The following is a 21,836-nucleotide window of genomic DNA, read 5'->3' as shown; positions in this document are numbered from 1 at the left end:
GACCTCCCACTCGGGCCACCGCAACCCTATGACTTTGAATACATTGCAACCTATGAGATTTTGACAACCAATGCTGCATCTGATATATTCGTCTTTCCAAATTTGGCAGCATTGCTGGTTTTTAATAGACATAGAGTGAAGCCGTCGAGAGATTCGGGGGACTGTTTAATTTTAGATTCTCTAAATCTAGTATTTTTTAGTTTGGTTCTTGCAGCAACAGCAACCAGTAACAGCGATTTATTGTAGTGTTGTTGCATCCTTGTCACTCTACTTGTGGTCAATATGGGCGGGGGTCACGGTCACGACCATCATCATCATATAAAAATTCCAGACTACAAAATCTACAAGGTGGAGGATGTCCCTGAATTGATGGCTGTGAGGAGAGTGTTGGCTACACAAGGACTGAAAGACCCTTGGTTAAGGTGAACAATTTGTACATGAACGATAAAATGAGTGTCTATTAAGTTTGTAAATCATCAATAACTGAATTTGATTTTGCAGGAATGAGGTGTGGAAATATACCATAAAGGGGAGAGGAACAACGCGTCAAATCTTTAGGAAATTATTTGGCCGTGGGCTTTTGATAGGACTTGTGGCTGGTGCAGTCTCATCTGGACTCGAAAGGGCTTGGATGGCTCGAAAATATCCTCACCACCATGATGGGCATGGTGAAGAAGGTCACGCTCATCATTAAGAACATTATACATCATATATAGCGTGGACAAACATCTAATTTGCGATTCATTTACCAGCACTTAGTTAAAATAGACCCCATAATTTATAGGATTGGAATAAACACTTCCGTTTGCCTTGTGTAATAATATGGAGTTTAGTAGTAATTTAAACTGAGTAAAAAAATTCTATGTATGCCGGCCGGAACTATAAAACTGCCGTATTCCTGTAAATAAATTACTAGTCGTTAAAAATGAGTAAACATTGTAAACAACAGAAAACTTTTAACATAAAAATGGTCAACATATTCTTATTATCTGTATTATTATTATTCAAGTAGATTCATTCTTGTTTTTTTTTTGGTTTCATAATCACACATTTAGATTGACAGTAGTTGAAGAAAACACAAGATTACTCAACAACTACGTACGTACGCATAACCTGTCGATAGTAAATTTGTATGTTCCTAAAGGTTCAAGGTCAAACCTGAACTAGTCACATTGTTAGCCGCGGTGTTTCAGTTAAAACAGGCGAATCCACAAATTCTGTACCATAGTGTAAAATCACACCACCGCAAGCTACCGACATTATTGCCCAAAAAAACATGTAGAGTCTGTTCTCCGTGGTATTCTCTTGAGGGAATATAAGAACGGTGAAGAACATTACCACAGACATGACCAGCAGTGTTGGCAACTAGAGATTTAAAACATTTTAACTTAGCTTTTAGCGTTTAAGTCTAACGTTTATGATTTCACATCAGTTGTGTTCTAACCGTTAGGTATTTCCAGTCTCGATTCCTGTCCAACGGACATCTGAGTTCGGCCCCTTCCTTCTCTGTAACAATGTGGTTTCCTACAAACAAATCCATTGCATCCTACATAAAAGTAAACCGAAAGATAATTAGAATTTATTGGAAATTCACGGCCACCAATGCAGATTTGTTATTATTTAATTGGTTTAGGTTTGGGTTGTACATACTTGTCTAAAACCGTCGGCAAAGTTATTTTTAAAGTATCGTACTGAAGCGTTTAAACCGTCTCGCATTAAACCCGCAAATGTGCGTTGACCAGTCCGAGTAAAATCCGCTTTCAAAGCCCCAGTACCCGAATATTCGATACTGACAATGTCCCCATTGTCTGCCCAAATGTTTTTAAACAAGTATTCAAAGTCAGGATGATCTCGGACCTTCTCGCCTTCTCCAAAAATTCCCATTCGCTACATATTTAAAAGTGTCACAATTAGTGGTTAATATAAAATAAAATACTTAATATATGATAGAAATTTTTAATTTTGCACCTGAAGAACAAGTTCTACGTTGACTTTTGCAAGGAGTCCTTGCACAACGTTAGTTCTATCGAGACAATCTATGCAATTTGTCCTAAAAACCCCTTCTTGTTGTTTACGAATTCTGCCTCGCATAAAGTAATCAAATTCTTGAAGATCATTGGTGAGTCTGTTTACTAGAACTTCAAGTCTTTGCCAATTCATGTTGCGGCATTCGTGATGAAAATCAAATGCTTCATAACTATAAATGTACACAAAAATTTTAAATTAATTTAATTAAAATAACACAGTAGCACACACCTTGTATTATGTAGTTGTAACGCTTCCGATTGACTTTTAAACTTTAATTCTAATTCGCCTTCTGAGCCTGTTTGGTTAACCTGCAACATATTTCAAAAAATATACTCATTGCCTCTAAATATAAAATATCAAAATATTAAAATTGAAAATTTACCAAATTCACACTAGTGACTTTTCCATATCTCAATGTCAACTCTTGGAAATGCTTAGTGTATGCTTCTGCGTGATTTAGTGGGGTTACCAGAGGCTTGGGCTTGTACTTCAAATTTGGCCTTTGAGACCAAAACAGTGGAATTGATCCTCTAATCTGATGCATTCAAATAATTAATACATTGATCAGGATATGTATTTAATATTGCTACTGCACCTGGACAAATGATGCAATATCAATTCCCTGTTCAATGATTTGTTCGGTTTCTACAAAATTTGAGACATTTCCGTCTTCATCGATTCCTCTGCAGAAAAGTCGAGTTCCAGGACGTTTAGCTGAAAAAAGTAAAATTACAATAACATAAGCACTTCAACCGCATAAGGAGAATAGATATAATCTCTAAATTTTGAAATGTCTCACCACTTCTTCTTGAAATCAAAATAAACTTAAACGGCTTTGAGTTTAACTCTGTTTGCGTGATGGATACAACTAGAATTTAAAACAAATATATCAAACGCAATTTACAAAAATTGTTTAAACTAAATATATGCCGAATAAAATAGATACGTACATCCATGAATTAGAGGAACACAGAATTTCTGCAACTCGGATCTTCCTTGATGAAAATTCTCCAACATTACTTTATTCCACACAAACCTCTCATCTGCGCGTTCTACTAGCGTTTGTTTCAGGAAATCCGGTGAGTTGGAATCCAATGATTGCATGCTATGACTCAAGTCATATGTATTTGAGTAATAGAAACTTGGAGTGTCAACGACTGTTTTCAGCATTTCCAGGTATGTGTTATTGAATGATTTCTGTTGATTTTTTCTCCATATTAAAAATTTTCCAATAATTATAAAGAGATCATTTTAATGCACATACCTGTTTCTCAGTCAAATGTAGCATACTCTTCCTGAAGGGAATTACATCAAATTGTTTCATTTGCCAAACCACATGAGCTCCTCCAATGTTTCCAACACGTTCCCTCGTTTTAATGTATACCAAATACGGTCCCGCAATCATTCTAATGGCACCAATAACGCCGCAAATGGAAATCGTTTTTAACCGATCCCTGTCTGGAATGAGGTGTTCATCCGCTGGAAATAAAAGAATTTCAAATTAGCACTTGATTAGTAGTTGTAAAATTATAAACCAATCAGTCTCACTGGAAATAGAAATTTCATCGCTAATACGGTTAATGACAATGAACTTGTCACCAGCATGGAATGTCGCAGGATGGATGAAGATCCTTTCGGTGGTTTCCACCCTAAGAAGTCAAAGTTCTATATTGCCAATCTCAATCAAGTCGACTAGTTAAATATGTCCAATACTAATTGTGGGGTCCTTACAAATACAAACTGTCATAACTGGAACTCATTGTTGGTAAATTAAATTGAGCGTGTTTTTAAAGTCAATATAAAAAGGCAATTAGACAGTGATCATGTCCTAAAGAATCATTGGGATTCGGAACGATGAGCAGAATTCACAACCTCTGCTGCCTTTACTCCTGCAAAATTAAAAACAAAATTAGTTACAATACGTAGATACCACGATACACGAATTGTTTGTGTTCAGTGTTCAAAGGTTGAACTCCAACAACTTGAATAACAACACAGGCTAAATTAGCTAATGCAAGATTTAACTAGATAGCGAAGTTAAATACTTTAGAGGTATTAAAGAAGCAGTTATTTTCACCTCTTGCCATTTAGTACATAATGCTGCTGAATAGTGTGGTGAACTACTTCCTGTCAATTAAAAAATATGAAAACGAAAAAATTGCCGTATACTTGACATGTATGTGCGTGCAGATTTCTCACTCGTGTGCATACTACATATGTGTTGGGATTAGAAGTTGGCAGTGTTTGATGTTGGCGGAGAGGAGGGCTAGACGCTAGTCAGGTGTTGGTGAGCTGGAATATTTGGTTGGTTGAAGCTCAACAAATCGCTTCAAATAATTTCAGCTACAGGTCACCGATTTGTTATTAAACGGTCCAATCGCCGAGCATGGCAGCCTCCGCCAACATTAGCACCACGACAAACGCCAGCCAACAACTTCAGCAGCAGCAGCAACAACAACAGAATCACGCTACCACTCAACTTAAAGACTTTTGGCCCAATGTGACAAATTCCATTCGAAATCTCTCTCATGTGAGTAAAACACGTTGATGTTAAGTAAGATTGGCTTATCCAGAAAGTATGCTTATAGATGTAGCATTATTATACTCGCCACATTGATCGACTGAGCAATGCGTATGTAAGTACATGACTGGACACTTGAAATGGATAGGGACCACCCTTCCTGAATGTCTCGTCGACTGGGATAAAAATCTATTTATAATTAATGACATCATAATATTTAAACGAATGCAGTTAGTCCAAGTCAATTCGAAAAATAACAGCTTTTTTGTCGAAAGTGATCACGGACCATTTGATCGTTTGTGTGTCGAGTAAAATTTACTCAGGAAATCTAAATAATAGTATAATGAAATGGTGACGTTTACTTTTTTATGTATGAATGCCAAAAGTATATTTTGTCGTTATTTTCAGAACGATCTGCGGACACAAGAGTTGCCCTTGGCCAGAATAAAGAAAATTATGAAACTGGATGACGACGTCAAAATGATAAGCGCAGAAGCTCCAGTGCTATTTGCAAAAGCAGCAGAAATATTTATTCACGAGCTAACTCTCAGAGCATGGATTCACACCGAGGACAACAAGCGCAGGACGCTTCAGGTAATGCATCATTTTACGGGGTCAAGTAATAAATAATAGTTTACATGATAGTTTCATTCATGTATGTTTTTTTTGTATTTGTAGCGAAATGACATTGCAATGGCTATTTCAAAATATGACCAGTTCGACTTTCTCATCGACATAGTTCCACGAGACGAAATTAAGCCGACCAAAAAAGAAGAGAAGACTACAACAACGGTACTTGGTCCAGAGCAGGTAAATTATTTAGATCATTCATTATTATTTATTATGCATTTTTAGCCCTAACCAGGGTTTATTAGTATAGTATGATAGTGGTAAGTTTTCCTGGAAATTTTAAAAATTGTTATACCAAGAAAAAAAATTGCTGACGACGTGTCGGTGTAATCCCCATTGAGTTACTCCGAAACGGGAGCTTCCACATTTAACTATGATATGGCAGTCTCACTTCTTCTACCTTCCCAGCTCATATAAAATCCCAGCTTTGATGGAAGTATGTAAAGAATGAAGCAGAGCTTTATGCTCTGGATATCTCTATCAAGTGCCCGGGGACTTTCCCCAGGATAATTTAGTGATCCCGAAGGTGGAACACGACCCATCGTCAGTATTAAGTGAAAGGGAAGGCAGGTTGAGTATATATAGTGCTTTAAAATGATGTGCATATTTACAAATTGTGCCCAATTTTGATGGACTAAATCCAAAGGCGTTGCATATTTGAAAACGTTTTCATGCATGCAAATATATTGTACGGGTATGAACATATGTTCAATGCATTATTTTCATCAAATTTTCTAATTCTACAACATTTTCCGACAGGTACAATATTATCTCCAACTTGCGCAACAGCACCAACAGGCATTGCAACATGGTAACACTGGAGGAGGTGTCCAGATATTACAACAAACAATGCCTTCCGGTGTTCAAACTATCCAATTAGTACAATCTAGTAGTGGTACACAAGCTGTAAGTAATAATTTCTACAACTAATTTACCATGAAAAATAATATAATGCTAAATAGCTGGCCTATTTTCTACTTGCAAAGAAGATATGCATTATAAATATAATATGCGAAACTTTTTGATTGTCAGGTTGTACAGCAAGCCCCACAAATTATGCAATCTCCAATGGGACAACAGACAGTTTTACAAATTGGTGGAACTCAGGTGCACATTGCATAAATACGTACTATTAACCTCTAATTTTGTGATATAATGTGTATAATAATTATATTAAATATATTATCAAAGTACCAACAACCTCAGCAAACCGGGTTACAAATTGTACAGCAAGTGGTGGGACCGGATGGACAGATTCAACAAATTCCAATTCAATTGTCGGCAAACCAGCTACAAATGCTTCGAATGCAGTTGCAAGGGGGTCAAGGCACACCACAAACACAGACTCCCATAATCATACAGACTGGCCCAGTTCAACAACAAGCAGCGTCTCCCCAAACTGCCACTGTGATGACGACTCAAAATGGCACACAAATCATTCAAAGTTCGTAACCTAATATTCCCAAACACTTTGCCGGAATTACCATGTAATTTTAATCTTATGTAATGATGGATTATAGATTCAATAGATAATTCAATAAGAAAAGACTAATTAGCATTTTAATATTTACTTGCATGATACGATATGATTTCCGCTCTGAGAGACTAAGTTAATTGAGGTTTTGGTTATAAAAATTGTGTAACTCTATTATGATTTCCATAATTGATTTTAAAACATTACCTTGTTTGTGTTATGTATACACAAATTAGATATATAGTATATCTGCTATTATTTTATGACAAATGGAATTTAATATATGGTTTGAAACCCCTAATGTTTTATGAATAAACTAAAATGAATGCATACTCTTTATTTTTGTCCTATTCGACTTACTTTTATGTGATGTGAATTTTTGGTGGCATTTGAAAGGTACGTCCGGATTATGGGCAAAAGGATTCGACGTTTCGACTAAGCTTGACCGTCTTTCATAATCTATAAATTAATCATTAGAATTTGCTGAGCTACTGCATATTGAAAATGTCACTGACTAAGTGACTATTACTTATCGCGAGGTCATGTGTGCATACATACACAGCATAATATTACACGATCTAATAGTAGACCTGCCATAGAACGGGGATGCGTGGGAACTCGGAAGAAACCCAAATAAACTTGTCCTACAAAATATTAATTACTTTCGTTTTTGACTAAATCTTCTAAAGCGTACTAGTTTGAAGTGGGGTGATCGTGAAAATGTCGTTTCTGGGGTTGGATAAGGTTGGAAAACTATTCACCATTATCCGAGCTAATGGTGGAGTTTTAAAATCACTGAGAAAACTTTACATGTAAAAAGATTCAGTTTAATCAAGCAAATTGAACTCAAAAATTGGACTAAGAATTTAATTCTAATTTATTTTCTGCCATTTCAGCTATGATGATTTGAAACTCGGAACCCTCGTGGGTACGGACAAGTACGGCAACAAATATTTTGAAAATAATGAGTACTTTTATGGTGAGTTTAATCATAATTTACATTGCGTTATAAATTGAATTTGAAATTGAATTGGTTTAATGTTTTGCGTTTATTTATCAATTAAATTTTAGGCCGAAATCGGTGGGTCGAGTACAATGAAAAGGTTGGCATAGATTACGACGGCAGGTAAATTGCATAAAGTTGTCCCATATCTTTGGCCATTTAGAATAAGAGTTTCAAATATGTTAACTTTGAATATAAACTTGATCCATAATTTCAGCATGATCCCGGCAGAATGGTACGGATGGATGCACTACAAAACTGACATGCCTCCAACAAAGTCACCCCCAGTTGCCTACAAATGGTTGGAACCCCACAGGGAAAACTTGTCTGGTGTGTTTGTGATTTTGCGTTTCATTAAACATATAATTGATGGATGAAAACATGATTATTTTCATTTCCAGGAACACCGGAACAATATGTCCCTTATACGACTACCCCACCGAAAATTCAGAGCTGGGTTCCACCCAAACCCAAGAAATAATATGTGAGTCATCTTCTAGTCGTTAGGTTGTATTAATTGGAAAATAAGCCACACAAAGTTTGGCCAGATACATTATAAATTGTAGTGAAAGTAATAGACGTACATTCAATTCACACTCAAATGTATCAAATATTGTAAATATCTGTTGAAACGTCATAAATTTCGGATTTCGCGTAATGAGCTCATGAATTTATTTTTCTCACGATCATATAATTGAGTAGGTATGTATTTTTGTACTTGATCATCTCGTCATCATCTCACAAAACCTTTGAGTTGTTTGCATATTTGCATCATATAATTTATGTATTTAAAATAATTTATTATGCGCTAAGTTGGCAGAGAAGGGCGACTCCTCTCATAATCCAGTGTTCCGGAGGTTGATTACTCGGCAGCATGACACGAATAACGAAATTTGTGGAATGACCTGTTGTACTCAACGTTCCGCGACGTTCCGACGTTTTGTACACTGGAGAAATGTAGGACGGACGCTCGGGAATTTTTGAACGAAGCATTGGAACAAGCCAGAGCTGGAAAAAGTTGTCATCATGCTTGCCATTACACGAGCAATATGAAAACCAAGACCTATTTTTTAGCGTATTTTTAAATTACCACGGGCAAAATATCGTACAAAACTTTTGGCTTTGACTCGTTGAGTTCCTTCAACTCCCTGTCCCAACGTGCTCCTTCAATAAATAAGCCATGCACGTAGACCCCGTCCTCTGGGGGTTCAGTGTATTCAATGTCGTCGAGAACCTATGCATATTTCTGGTAAATATAAATTATTAGACAAGAGAATATTATTTTTTTAATTACAAGAAAGTCAAAGTCCAAGAGATCGATAGGAATCTGGTATTTTCGAGCATAGTTTTGCTGTGCACCTGAAAATTTAGAAACTTGTAATAGTTCAATGGAACTTTTTTGTAAATGGTCAGTTATTTTCAATACCCGTCAAGAAGGCTTGAGTAAAAAAGAATCCAGAAATCCAAAATTGTGGAGGTGGACCATTGTCGAACCAATCCTAGTAAATAATATTCATGGATTAAATATTCGCACAAGTATTAATTCTTTTACATACCTGTAAAAATTGCAACCTTGCAAGAAAGTCGTTTACATAACTGCCCAACGGTTTCAACGAAGGATAAGACTTTCCTTTCCAAAGTGTCGGAATTCTTGACGTGAGCATGCTTTTGACAACCTCTTCCAACTCCATGGACATCACGACCAGACCTTTGATTGCTTTCTGCACGTTGATAAGACTGCTGCGAATAAGAGCCAGCAAAATGTTGAACCGTCCCATTTCTTGAACCAGCACAGTATTCATAGACTGATTGTACAGAGTTGGGTATTTTTTCAAGGATGCATCAATATCAAAGTCTGCCGGCAATTTATTTAGAATATCGGCAGATACTTCGATGACCAATTCGTCCGGAGTTTTCCCTCCTCCACCGCTAGATATTTTGCTCTGGAAATGAAATCAACCGTAACCTACCCTCTAAAATATATAAATAAATATGGTGTAAATATACCTGAGTTAGCAAAATGTTGGCAAATAGTAGTTCCGTTTCATTCTGATCCTTTGTAATGTCCGCATTGTCGTTCATTCCGAATACTGTGGGGCTGCTGATAAGTGGCAAAGATTGAGCATAAGTGACAAACTCTTCATGAAAGCTGGCCGTTGGAACAATGTAATCCCCTGAAATATGTCAAATTCAAATTCAGTCATCTGCCCCAGAATGGAGAATTTGTTTAAATTCTAAAATAATGAAATTACCGGAAACGTCAAGTTTGAAGTGTTTCACATTCACAAGATCAGGACAGTAGAATTTTCCCAAAATTGTGATCAGAGTCCTTCGATCCCAGTCGTCCGTGACCCTTCCTCCATAATTACATTCTCCCGTCAAATATCGTAAAGCGTCAAATTGAATATCCTACAAGTACAGACAATCAGACTAGTAAAATTCAATTACAATTTTAGTGTTGCATGTTCTCATCTATGTTCTTACGTCATATTCATCCAAAAATATTCGCAATTGAGTCGCACTGATTCGTAAATCAGTTTCATTGAATTCATACGGAATGTTGAAACCAATGGGGCCGAATTTTCGTCGCTCTTGAATCAACGCGTGGAAGAAGCAAAGTCCAAACAACAACTTTTTGAAGGACGTCGGCTGTTTGCTGCCTTCAAAAAAGTCGGGGTCATTTACAGGGTCACTGAGGTATGATCGCACAACATTCGCACGGAGTCCTTTCGGAGGTTCGTTTGTCATCTTTATTCCCGTCTCCAAAACTGGGACGGGAAAATCTGGAGAGGGGTAAGATGTCAGCCACATTCTAAAATCGCGATGAGTTGTTGCTGGAGATAAATCTTCGCATATCTAACAAAAATATATTGAAAGAATTTAATATTAGTGACCAAATTGCAACACTATGAACTGTACCTTTTCCAGCATGGGCATAAAACTTTTGGCCAAATGACAGTTTTGCAACACTACCCAAGATCCGTATTTTGTGGCTTCAGTAATCATCTTGACAGCAATGGGTCCCTGACCCTGACCTAATGAAAGGGCTTGCAGCTTATCTCCCCCGAAACCCATGTCGCCAGCGAATTTTAATAGCACCGCAGTCGGATCAGCGCCAGGTGTGAGTACGAAAATGAGAGGAATATGGCTTTGAGATTCAGCGTACGACTTTGACAAGTCAAATGGAGGTGGCTCAATAAATTTCTGCCCCATGCTCGCTGATAAATAGTATTATGATTTCAATAAATATCTACATACATGGCTATAAAATGTTTCCTGTGCTCACATGAAACAAAATTTTGAATCGCAGGAACCATTTTATCTGGTCGAAGGCATCTTAGGACGCTCAACTTTTGAAATGGAGTCAAGATGTCTTCCCAAGGTGCCACGAGTTTCTCGTTTTGCGGAGTCATGCTGTCATAAATTTTCTTCCAGCTGGAAACGTTACCCACAAAAGCTTCTTTGATTCCTTTGAAAGCCTCCAAATCATCCAAACGACAAAGTTCGTCCCAATATTTTGCTGGAAGCCAGGCTGATGGATTGATATTTGGATTGTCCAGTCCAACGCCACCAGTTAAGAGGAACAACCACTCTTCCGGGTTGATTTTGCCCTCTTCCCGCATAAGACTGATGCACAGGATGAAGCTGAAGAGGAGTTTGTCCTAAATAAGCAAAATCGGATTATTATGTTTTGAAAACTCGAAAACCAACTCGAAATAAGTGTCACAAACTTTTTCGAACAGGCTTCTGCAAACGTTCTGGTACAACGAGTATGTAAAATGTTCCTTGAAAAAAAATTAAAGTAATTACTAAAATGTTAAGGTCATTTTACAATAATTTTACAAAGATTTTACAAAAATTTCAATTTTACAAAAACGTATTAGAAAATTAATAACCAACGTACCTTAAGATTTTCGATTCGTTCAGCCATAATTTCGGACCGATCTGCTAAATCAATCGAATTGACGAACAGGTTGACAAACCAGGTGAGCGAGTACTGGTACATGGGGTCAATTCCACCAATATCAGCAATACAGAAGAACAAAATTGCAGAATATTCTACAATTTTATGTACACGTGATATTTTGTTAAATGTTATCAACTTGTATGAATTTTTTTTTACTAATAAAACTGATCAGGTTATACTGACCAGAAATACTCATATATTCCAACCGTTTCTCGTTAATCTTTTTAGCCGTCTCTTCAGACCCGGCTTGTTTTATGGTAATTTCATTAGCCAAAGTTTTCGAGGAGCTCAATGCATTCACGGCGGTTTCATCTTCGAGTAAATTTCCTTGTGATGTCGATAAAACTTCGAGAATTTTTACTTCAATTTCTTTCAGTTGTCTGGAATTTCACATACATTTTAGCATCAATCATGTTTTTTGCTTTCCTAAATTATTAAAACTCCACATAAGCGTAAACGTACCGTTTATTATCTGCACTTTGCACAACAAGCTGTGTTCTCTCTTCTTCCAAGTCTGGATTTTCTCGAGCTACTACAATTCCCAACAACTGATCTTGCAACCCCAACGTGGTAATCATAAAGTTAAGCAGAGTCACTTTCACAGAAATTTCTGGTACATAGTGCGGATTTCTAAGTTTTGTCGTGATGTACAGTCTGCAGAATCAGCATTAATAAACAAGTTCGCGAATGTTTCAGTAACACTGTGCAGAAATTAGTTTTGTTATGTTACCTAAAATCACTGTTGTACTCCAAAAGTGCTTCACTCAACTTGATGCAAAGGGAGCCACTTTGTTTGAAAACTTGTCGCAAAAGAACAGGCTCCAACACAGCATCGAGTTCTTCTTGAACATTTTCAATTAGGAACTGAAAATTAAATTAATCATAATTTTTCATCCGTTATCAACAATTTGTAAGTGTTTGAATTACTGGAGTTCCAAATTGAATGGCTGATTCCAACTCTCGAGTAAAATTACTATCACTTAATTTGACGACGGTAAGATTGCGTTTCTTTTCTAAATTTTTGATCCATTTAGTCGCCTAAAATATAGAAAATATCATTCATGACCGTGATTTTGATTTGGACACTGGTGAGGACATCAAAATAAGATTCAGGGCCTTATATGCTAACCTGGCTTTGTGGATCTATCATTAGTGGCCAGCGTCGTGCGTGACTATAAAAATAAATAACTAAACCATGCAAATTGTCAGGTAAACATCTTATTTTATGTATCTCAATTACCTAACAATGATTCCATTATCTGTTGAAAAGGAGTCTGAAGGTAACCCGGCAATATTCCAAGCCTGCAAAATTTTTGGAAAATTAAAAAAAAATTGGAGACTGGGAGCTCTTTTAGTATTCAATTGTACTGGGATGATTTGCCTACCCGAATAGCCACAGGATCTCCGAGTGTTGTCGCAAAAGTATAATTCTTTGAAATCGGAATATCCAAATCCACAACTTTCTTGAACCATTCATCAATCTGAGAATCTCTATACTTTGAAGTGAAAGCCCCCAAATACGCGATAATCCCCGATGAGAGCAAAACATCCCCCGTCAAATAAGGATAGGCGACCCCGAGATCGGTAGCAATTTGTTGCCAGCGTCCCTTTTCTCCCCCCAAACCAACAATAATTTGTTCTGCTCTCTCTAATTTTTTGGAACATAGATTGACATCATTTTCCAACTTTTGTTTCCGAGCTCTGCTTTGAAACAAGGTTTCCTGAAGGATTGCAAGCCTTGCTTGAACCTCGGCGAGTTGCGCCCGTTTTTTCTCTAATGCAGCCATCGCAATTCCATACGTGGCCTCAGCCCCGGCTAACGCGGCCTTTTTCGGGGCCACTACTCGTGCCACGATATCGTACTTTTCTATCGCCATGACCCATTTGCAAAGACCTTCACAGGCCGTAGAAGCAGACTTGATTTTAACCGGATCAAAATCCGGATTTCCAATGAACTTTTGACGAATTTTTGTAATATTTGCCAGAGGAATGTTGTCTTTATCAAAACCGAGCAATGTTTCCAAGAATTTCATGTCTCCCAAGACTCGTTTCGAGGGACCCCAGTAATCCTCTATTTTATTCCCTGTTCCCTGTTCCGTCACCATTTCCGGTTTCACACCCTACACAAATTTGAAACTGATGAACTTGATCTAACGAAATATGTAAGTGACAAATTCATTGTTACCTTTAGAATGCACACAGCCTCCATGACGAGTCTGACCGGATTTGGGGGATTTTTCATAGTTTTCACAACCGCAATATCTGCAGTGGTCAGGGTATTCAGTGCTTCCAGAGCTCCATTCAGTAATGGTAAGGCCTCTGCCAAATTAGCGTCGCATTCCGTTTTGATGGCCATTGCCGCAGCGGCTGTAACGAGAAAATCTCTTTGTAAGTTTTATTATTTTCTTTATTTTCTTAATTTAGTTTTGTTAACAAATGGAAATTTGCTGTAAATTTAAAAAAAATCAATTTCAACCTTGTTCTCCTGCTTGGGCTTCGTCAGATTTCACAACAACTTCGACTGCGGCAACTTCCGCAGATTCTTTCTCCACTTTCGACACAATTTCTTCCACTTGTTTTGATGCCTCTATAATAATCAATAGTTTACAAAGTCATGAAGTTTCAGGAAAAATAATTATTAAGATTAATTTATGAGTTAATTATTGTTCCAACCGATTAATGCAGGTTGTAGCTTTGTCAGCTCATCCTGCATCACGCTGACTTGTCCTGCAGCATTGTCCAGTTTCTCCAAACCGATTTCATACCTTCGTTTTGTCGCTTTGTTGAACCTGCAAATTTTGTAGGATGACTTAAATTCCTTAAATTTGGTGCAAATGTTTACCACATTTAGTTCCTACGTTCTCTTGTTGTGCAATAAGGTCTTGAATGTCGAAATCATTTCCAGGTATGAGGTCGGAGTTACATAATTGTACCGGCTCAATTCTACCTTAAATTGGATGGACAGTCTTTCGGTGGACTGATGAAAATAACGACACATGTAACTGCAAGCTTCTCTTTGTTCATTAGTCAATTCTATGTCTGCCAAGAATCTTGTGGAAACGGCGACTAAAGCGTCTTCCGGCCAGTTCTATGGCAGGTTATAATTATGTATAATTAATTATGTTTAATTAATTCTGTAATATAAACTAACTATTACCTCAAACCAGTCAATTGTACAACAATTAACCAAACAAGGAAATTTTCGAAGTCGATTTCTGAAACCGTCACCAATGGGACTGAGAGCCAGTACGATGTGAAGTTGTTGTCTCGCTCTTTCAATAAACAAGTTAAATAAAGCAAGAGGACTCCCTAGAAAACGGTCAAAAGTTAGTTTGAATTTCTTATCTGGCAAATGTTTTTTTAATCTCCAGCAACAAATTTTACCATCGGTTTGCAAACTTCTGTCCTTTTGTCTATCGATTACTCTCATTTTTTCACAAATTTCAAACTTTTCATCATTCGCAAAGAGATTTGGCACCTCTCCAGAGTTGAGGAGATTGTTAACATCCTCCAGAAACGATTCCTCCTTAATCTGTGTATCCGAGAAGAGAAATACTCCTTGACCATCGGTAAATGTAGATTTTTTCAAAAATATTTTGAGATCCTCGTGAAACTCATTGAGTCCGTAGGTCTTATGGATTTCAATTTGAAAGAGTTCGTTTTCCATGATGTGGGCTGCCAGTCTGGTCAATGATTGTCTTCCAGAGCCTCCAACACCAACCAAGAGTGCGTGGCCTCTGGGTTGTTTTAAAATTCGACAGATTTTTGTCAAGTGCTCAATTGCGAATCTGTAGAAAAATGAGGATGCGTGAAAATGTGTGCACCAAATGTCGAAATTAAATTTTTCACCTGAATAAGACCAGATTCATTTGCTTTGTGTTCATTTGGTTGAATTCGTCCAATAATCCAGTCACAATGGTTCTCAATTCCTCAAAGTTTTTAACTTCATTGTAAAATCGTGTGTCTGCTTTTGGGTCTCCAAAATCGCAGTACATTAGACTTCGCAGTTCATACTCGGAAACCTAGAAGTTTTAGAACTTATTGTTAGCTCAATTTATTTTCGATATATAACGTTCAATAACGTTTAATTAATTGTTACCACTCCATCACCATCCAAATCTAGACGGATAAGTAGCTGGTGGAAATCTTCTTGCAAAAAATCGGAACAGATATCTCCCAGTTCTCCATATAGCCAACCTCTGTCTTCGTCATCAATCAAGCGATCGTAGTAGACTCGAAGAACCTAAAACACCATATTTCTAAATGGTATGATAAAATATTACAAAATTTGAGCTGAGCACACTATCTACCTCATGAATCCACATTCTCTTCATGGATGCAGTATCCAAAATTACTTCAGGCATGGATAGCAACACTCCCTGATGCAAAAATAACTCGTGTTATAAATCATGCTTCCTTTAAAATAATTATACCCTAGAAATATGTACCTGAATGACTCGAGCAAAATCTCGTAAATTGAACAGGTAGTGAGATTTTGCAGGGGTTGGTAAAAGCCTGGCACGGAAAAATATAACATTTAATGTTTTAATCGATTATCCAACAACTCTAAAATAAATACCTGGCAAAGGCAGCTTTATATATTTGGAGAGTGGCCATCACAATTTGATGCACATATGGGTCAAAATCCTTGCTAAAACCTCTGTGAAAATTCGACATATATACGGATTAAGCAAGCCCCAAAAACACGAATTGCGTTGATAATTTTATGTATGTTATGTACTTTGCATCCAAATGCCACATCATAATGCGATTGAAAATTGTCAGCATAGTCTCATCGTTAAATTCGTTTATCGTTATTGTATTGAAATGTCGGAGGAATCGCGGAGTTATAGAATTTCGCCCTCCACCTGTTCACCACAAAATTTAAGAGCATATTGTAGGGATGATAAAATATTTTTTTAAATATGAAATTACCAGGTGGACCCATTGCACACATTAGCTACAAAATATGAGAGCAAGTTGCTAAAACCAGATTCAGATTTTGAAAAATTTCAGAAAAAAATAACCTGCACGTCCATCAAATGAATGGGGGTTGAGTCGAAGCGATCGTACCACAAACCGTGATCCACCCATTGTCGGAGCAACTCGATTGGAGGTTGTGCCCCTGAGACGAAATTATTTGATTGAATTACTCGAGCATTAAATTTGAGCATTAATTTTAATTATGTGAGCAGTCAGTTTACCATAAGTCTCTTTTATTGGCATGTTCAGATCATCTACAAACACTACGCATTTCTTCCCAGGGGGTGGACCATACGTTCCTACGAGAAAAATAGTGAATAATTATTCCTTGTGAAACAAATAGTTCTTGGATCTATTTCTGGAAAAATACCCTTCTTTCTTTTGTCCAATTTGTTCATGATGATGTCTTGCGTCGTGTTTGCGGAAGTTTGAGCAGAAAACGAAACAAAAAGAGGCCGGTATACATTCTTGTCCAATTTTTTCAAGAGGAAATCCTACAGGAAGGAATTTAAACTTAAAACTTAATTTAAACTGGGTTCATTTCTTGTGATCGCATAAAAGGATTAAAAACAATACCGTAATGTAAACCGATTTTCCAGTTCCAGTTGGTCCAACTAAAAGCTATGCATGCACAAAAATAACATAGTTTTGCTCAAATTTACACAATTCAAAATGACCCTACTAAATAAATACCAGGGGTTTCCCATGAGTGACAAGAATCTTCATCAGCGTGCCGTAACGGACAGTGTCAATCGTCGGAATAATGATTTGATTCATCATTATTTCTTTTGGAATTGTCGGAGCATTTTGCAGCGAGTCTTCCCACGCTTCCCAAATACCCGGCCCCTGATAGCACCATGCATAAAGGTTTAATTGATGTTTTATGAAATCTAACGTAACGTATAATATTCCACGCACTTCTTTGAGAAAGTTGTAATTGTAGACCATTCCTTTTGGGGGATGATTGATGCTTCCTTTCCGTTCTTTCTCCTCATTTACATCTTCCTCAGCTTTGGTGTCAATTAAATGCCGAAATAATTTGTCAAATTTTACACGACCATCTTCGTCCGTACTGGCTCCAATGCTCCATGTAATTCCAAACACAAAAATTCCCTGAAGATGACCAAATACAGTTTGAAGAGAATTTTGGTTTTAAAAGAGTATGATAAGAATCTCACTTCAATCCGAGAGAGTTGGGTATTCATGGTCAGAGTTTTAGGATACTTTTCCTCCTTGTATTCGTCCATCAAGCTCTCGATAATATTCATGGCGGATTTTACCAGTCCTGAATTAGTAGTTGGAGAATGTTCCTGTAAAGTTACATACATATCATATTTAGTCAATTTGTGAAAAAGTACAAACAAATTGGAAAACGCCGTACCTTGAGACCACCTTTTCGCACCAAGTGAAGCAATGTTGGACAAAATTGATGAAATAATTCCTTTAAATATTCTTTAATCTGATCTGGAACAAATTCTTGAAGCGTGTTTAGCCAAGAATAGAAAAGGGGTTCCCATCCCAGCGTGATTGGTTCCATGTAAATCATTCCACATCGAGAAACGGTGGCAGGGGAGGCAGCCTCGAGATCCATCGGTTCGAAAATCAAGTTACATGGGGGGCTCAGCTGGATAATTTCACCACTCATCAAGCACAGTTTTTTATTATCGTCCAGCACTGTGTTCATGTTCTCAATCCAGACTAGCACGTATAAGTTATTTAGATTTATCGGAGGAAATTACGAGGATGGGAAATTCAAAGAATTTTCACTATTTAAAACCTTACTCGCATCGACAGGTCCATCGAATATGAGCCACTTCCTAATTACGTACGTACAAACGTTTTAATTCTGATTTAAACTGTAAATTATGCAATATTCACCTGTCCGGTGTTTGAGCCTGTGCAAAATTTCGGTAATTAATGGCAAGGACGCCATCCGTCCACTCGTGTGAGGCCGGATCGAAACGACCTTTAAAGAATGGCATTTTTAGAATCAGACCAATCAATTTGTTTTACCCAATATGTATAAATGTGAAGAAAATAAACCATATAACTGCCCCATAGTTATTGACTTTGGGTTGATGACGCATATTTGAACCTTGTTTTCTTCCATTTCTCCCTGAAATCAGTTGCAAAAGGCTATCATTTATATTTACACTCGAAATATCTGGTAAATTTAAATAATTTACCCTTTCGCAAAGATCCGCAAGTCCACCAGCCAATGCTAATCATGAATAAGAATCAAAATCCTCATATAGTCAATGGTGCAAGAATTACATCCTAAAGTTTAGGTACCTCGATAAGCCGACGTCTTCCCTCCGAATGGATATCCAACAATCATGAACCCGTGACGGACCAACATCATTTCGTAAATCTGTTGTATTTTCTCTAAAAAGAAAGGAGTGCATTGCCAATTGTTTGTGACACAAGTGCGTTGTACGGCCAAGTCAAATAGTTCATAATCTGGCTCTGGGAGTTTAATTCCAGGGAACAAATCGGATGTGATACCCTTAAAAAATTAGCGATTAATTAGTCGAGAATTAGTTACTTATCGCATAAAAATATATGACAGACGCACATGAAACAGTGGAAGATCATGGGACAGAAATTTTGCCAGGTTAATGTCCTTGATTGACCGGAGCACCAAAATATCTTCAGACTAATGGAAGAGTAATTGAGATTATGCATATTTAGTTTAATCGTGCATTAAAAAATAATTATATGAGCAGTCATGCCTCATCTGGGTATTTCAGTTTGAGGTTTCCTGCCGCGATAAGAACAGATTTCACGGCTCGCATTCCTAACCAAAGATGTAACCAACAATAAAAATGTTTACATGGGTAAAACTAAATATATCGCTCACCGTAATCATAATGAGACTGAGAAGACAATTGTTCAGAACATAGTCGATAAGTTGCAACGATTTTCACCGCTAATGGTCTCGCATTCACGAAGCCGCAAGAGTACAAAGATATTTCGGAGATCAAGGCGTAATCCGGCACCATCATGGCCACCGACCTGAACAAGGCTTTGAGATTGTCGGGAAGTTCACTTCTCCCAGCGTAACCTGTATAAATAAATATAAAATTAACGTCTTAAAACTGTGTAATAATCTGCATGATAGAATTCTTGCCTGGATTCATGGTGATAAATACAGCGCAAGTGGGGTCCAACGTTAGCTCAGTGCCTTCAAACAACAGCTTGTTCGCCCCACTGTTCACTCCTCGTTGAATTGTCAGAATTTGTTGCGCGACTACGGACAGCACTTCTAAATCGATTCGGTTAAATTCGTCAAAACATGACCAAGCCCCACAAGATGCCAGTCCCTGATGAAATGCAAAATTATGCATGAACTTAAAATATAACTTAATATGGGGTCACATTATCTATCAATCACCTTGAAAAATTTCCCAAGTGCAATATAATCCAATCCGTCAGAACAATTGAACACGACACATTGTTTTGCGACAGCTTTTGCGAGATCCTTTGTGGTTTCTGTTTTACCAGTTCCAGCAGGTCCCTCGGGTGCTCCACCTGCATTGAATTTTGAGTTGCAATTTTACTAAAGCAATATTTTTTAACAATGATTCGATTCTTCTGTATACCTAAGTGGAGATGCAATGCTCCAAACAACGTTCTGGAATATCGAGTAATATAATAATAATCACAGATTTTGGAATATATGTATTTGTTTGCGAATTTTATTATATTTCACCTGTAACATCGATCTGTCAGCGGCGTGATGACCAATCTGGGAGTATTTCCTAAATATTCGTAACCATACGGCAAGCTGGAATTGATCATCCTTGTGATTGTGCTGCCCTTCTCTGAGTAATATCGAAGCTGTGCCAGCCACTGAAAATCCTTGTCATTGTTGACCCCGTTCTTAACCAGTTGGGCTAACACGTCTCGAGCATGGACATCAAGAACGACTGTAATGATATGTAGATGAAATGATATTTGTCGCTGATGATGAGTCTGAATAAATGAATTAAGTATTACCACGTTCAATACTCACCTAGAGCCCCAAGCGTGGTGCGATTCTGTTTGCTGAGCTTTCCTCGAACGAGAGCAACAATGTCGTTAATTTGCTCATTATTCACGTCAAGATAATCCTTCAAAGCGTTGCCTCTCTTTTCGAAAGCTTCGTGAATTAAAGTCGTCCAAAATGTGGAAGTCACGCACAAAACTGCTTGTCCTGGCCATTCTAGGACCCAGTTGTTACGATTTTTAGTGAGGTAATCGAGAAGAGCCAGCTCAATTTCCTATCAACCATAAAATATTTGCGTTTCAAAAAATTCTATAATTCAAAAAATTGTATTATAAGACTGGTTCCATCGTACTCTGTGAATACTCTTTTTCATGAGTTGTTCCAACTCCACCAACCATTTCTCTACCGCACCTCGAGCATTTTCCGTATTAATAATGCTATTTAATTTAATCACTTCGCTTTCAGACGATTGCATGTGTGTGATTTCCAAATCTTCGGTAAAAGTAATTCTAGCAATTCCTTCAAAACACTTTTTCAAATGAGGTTGGACCCTAACAAGTATAATTATGTAAGTACTTTGTAATTCGCATATACAATGACACAATGACATCATATAAATACAGCACCTTACCGCTTTGGATCTTTGGTTTCTGCCAAAATTTCTAATAACTCGTCGTTGGACAGGAAAAAGAATCTTGGGAAGTACAGCCTTTTTCTTTCCAAGTATCCATTGAGCCCCTTGTTGATCAAGTCCAATAAATTGTTGGCTTTCTTCAATTTTTCAACAATCTTGTCAATTTTAATTATTGTCAAGACTCTTGGATCATTCAGAGCATGTTTCATGATATCCTTGTAAGTTTTGTCTACGTTCATGAAACGACGACCTTCCTCAGGCATTTGTGTCTAAAAACGAGAGGGAAGATTTAGTTTGAGTTAGATAATTGACCTATGCCTAATTACTTTCATAATTTAAAATAGGCAATTAAAACTACCATTATATCGGGCGATGAAAAAATTGATTCCAAATACAATCGTGCCATTTGTACTTTTAGCCACTCATCTAGAATTTCCTGAAGGAGGACCAAGTCCTTCTCCCATGCACTGCGAGTAAAGGAAATTTACTTTCTTTATGTTTCTAGCTGATAATTGCAGAATAAAAGAGTCGTACGTCATTTCTTCCAAGAAAGGTTTCGCAAACGGTGATCCCAACATTGTCTGAGTTTTGATGATATGGTCATCAAG

General features: G+C 37.3%; 5 protein-coding genes across 5 annotated transcripts; 3 read left to right on the top strand and 2 right to left on the bottom strand.

The window, feature by feature from the left end:
• Positions 1-182: 182 nt before the first annotated feature.
• LOC110849129 (NADH dehydrogenase [ubiquinone] 1 beta subcomplex subunit 3) lies at positions 183-948 on the top strand. The gene is made up of 2 exons (XM_022096507.2): positions 183-422; positions 502-948. Exons 1-2 carry the CDS (start codon positions 283-285, stop codon positions 692-694), a joined length of 333 nt encoding a protein of 110 aa, XP_021952199.1. The 5' UTR covers positions 183-282; the 3' UTR covers positions 695-948.
• Positions 949-979: 31 nt separating this feature from the next.
• Positions 980-4,246, bottom strand: LOC110849106 (phosphatidylinositol-3-phosphatase SAC1-B). The gene is made up of 13 exons (XM_022096485.2): positions 4,106-4,246; positions 3,760-3,917; positions 3,577-3,677; positions 3,293-3,507; positions 2,979-3,225; positions 2,828-2,896; positions 2,624-2,742; positions 2,411-2,563; positions 2,257-2,336; positions 1,969-2,197; positions 1,651-1,887; positions 1,445-1,546; positions 980-1,365 (listed from the first exon to the last, which is right to left on the bottom strand). The coding sequence occupies exons 2-13, from the start codon at positions 3,786-3,788 to the stop codon at positions 1,168-1,170; spliced, it is 1,779 nt and encodes a 592-aa protein (XP_021952177.1). The 5' UTR covers positions 3,789-3,917; positions 4,106-4,246; the 3' UTR covers positions 980-1,167.
• A 31-nt stretch (positions 4,247-4,277) lies between these two features.
• LOC110849117 (nuclear transcription factor Y subunit gamma) lies at positions 4,278-6,990 on the top strand. The gene is made up of 6 exons (XM_022096496.2): positions 4,278-4,558; positions 4,958-5,143; positions 5,228-5,359; positions 5,939-6,085; positions 6,212-6,286; positions 6,371-6,990. Exons 1-6 carry the CDS (start codon positions 4,415-4,417, stop codon positions 6,629-6,631), a joined length of 945 nt encoding a protein of 314 aa, XP_021952188.1. The 5' UTR covers positions 4,278-4,414; the 3' UTR covers positions 6,632-6,990.
• Positions 6,991-7,248: 258 nt separating this feature from the next.
• Positions 7,249-8,317, top strand: LOC110862415 (probable NADH dehydrogenase [ubiquinone] 1 alpha subcomplex subunit 12). Its single transcript, XM_022111616.2, has 5 exons — positions 7,249-7,465; positions 7,550-7,632; positions 7,725-7,779; positions 7,874-7,986; positions 8,058-8,317. The coding sequence occupies exons 1-5, from the start codon at positions 7,374-7,376 to the stop codon at positions 8,135-8,137; spliced, it is 423 nt and encodes a 140-aa protein (XP_021967308.1). The 5' UTR covers positions 7,249-7,373; the 3' UTR covers positions 8,138-8,317.
• Positions 8,168-21,821, bottom strand: LOC110842300 (dynein heavy chain 7, axonemal). The gene is given in 57 exon segments (XM_035859100.1): positions 8,168-8,664; positions 8,747-8,890; positions 8,951-9,015; positions 9,083-9,155; positions 9,213-9,600; positions 9,602-9,830; positions 9,909-10,065; positions 10,141-10,512; positions 10,576-10,874; positions 10,943-11,318; positions 11,388-11,441; positions 11,561-11,715; positions 11,807-12,003; positions 12,086-12,277; positions 12,354-12,487; positions 12,551-12,661; positions 12,753-12,795; positions 12,864-12,925; positions 13,009-13,743; positions 13,809-13,990; positions 14,100-14,210; positions 14,297-14,412; positions 14,482-14,711; positions 14,781-14,932; positions 15,008-15,411; positions 15,473-15,645; positions 15,723-15,866; positions 15,934-16,002; positions 16,072-16,138; positions 16,203-16,283; positions 16,365-16,491; positions 16,559-16,583; positions 16,651-16,748; positions 16,828-16,905; positions 16,977-17,100; positions 17,183-17,227; positions 17,300-17,452; positions 17,525-17,719; positions 17,785-17,916; positions 17,988-18,304; positions 18,389-18,423; positions 18,485-18,572; positions 18,650-18,722; positions 18,793-18,827; positions 18,899-19,112; positions 19,182-19,262; positions 19,339-19,403; positions 19,467-19,670; positions 19,737-19,929; positions 20,001-20,137; positions 20,209-20,240; positions 20,319-20,535; positions 20,622-20,868; positions 20,947-21,145; positions 21,226-21,497; positions 21,587-21,695; positions 21,763-21,821. Coding segments are annotated over 57 exon segments (9,261 nt in total). The 5' UTR covers positions 21,807-21,821; the 3' UTR covers positions 8,168-8,457.
• Positions 21,822-21,836: the final 15 nt, after the last annotated feature.

This window comes from Folsomia candida, unplaced genomic scaffold, assembly GCF_002217175.1.
Source record: "Folsomia candida strain VU population unplaced genomic scaffold, ASM221717v1 Fcan01_Sc001, whole genome shotgun sequence".
NCBI classification, from domain to species: Eukaryota; Metazoa; Arthropoda; class Collembola; order Entomobryomorpha; family Isotomidae; genus Folsomia; species Folsomia candida.
This window is presented reverse-complemented; position numbering and strand designations above follow the sequence as displayed.

Bases quoted from the DNA above. Each gene is read 5' to 3' on its own strand.
- LOC110849117 (XM_022096496.2), top strand. From the start codon at position 4,415: ATGGCAGCCTCCGCCAACATTAGCACCACGACAAACGCCAGCCAACAA. The intron at 5,144-5,227 runs GTAATGCATCAT...TTGTATTTGTAG, and splicing joins ACAAGCGCAGGACGCTTCAG to CGAAATGACATTGCAATGGC. The intron at 5,360-5,938 runs GTAAATTATTTA...ATTTTCCGACAG, and splicing joins CGGTACTTGGTCCAGAGCAG to GTACAATATTATCTCCAACT.
- LOC110849129 (XM_022096507.2), top strand. From the start codon at position 283: ATGGGCGGGGGTCACGGTCACGACCATCATCATCATATAAAAATTCCA. The intron at 423-501 runs GTGAACAATTTG...TTGATTTTGCAG, and splicing joins CTGAAAGACCCTTGGTTAAG to GAATGAGGTGTGGAAATATA.
- LOC110862415 (XM_022111616.2), top strand. From the start codon at position 7,374: ATGTCGTTTCTGGGGTTGGATAAGGTTGGAAAACTATTCACCATTATC. The intron at 7,780-7,873 runs GTAAATTGCATA...CCATAATTTCAG, and splicing joins GGCATAGATTACGACGGCAG to CATGATCCCGGCAGAATGGT. The intron at 7,987-8,057 runs GTGTGTTTGTGA...TTTCATTTCCAG, and splicing joins CCACAGGGAAAACTTGTCTG to GAACACCGGAACAATATGTC.
- LOC110849106 (XM_022096485.2), bottom strand. From the start codon at position 3,788: ATGAGTTCCAGTTATGACAGTTTGTATTT. The intron at 2,337-2,410 runs GTAAATTTTCAA...AATATGTTGCAG, and splicing joins AAGTCACTAGTGTGAATTTG to GTTAACCAAACAGGCTCAGA. The intron at 2,198-2,256 runs GTGTGTGCTACT...GTACATTTATAG, and splicing joins TTACAACTACATAATACAAG to TTATGAAGCATTTGATTTTC.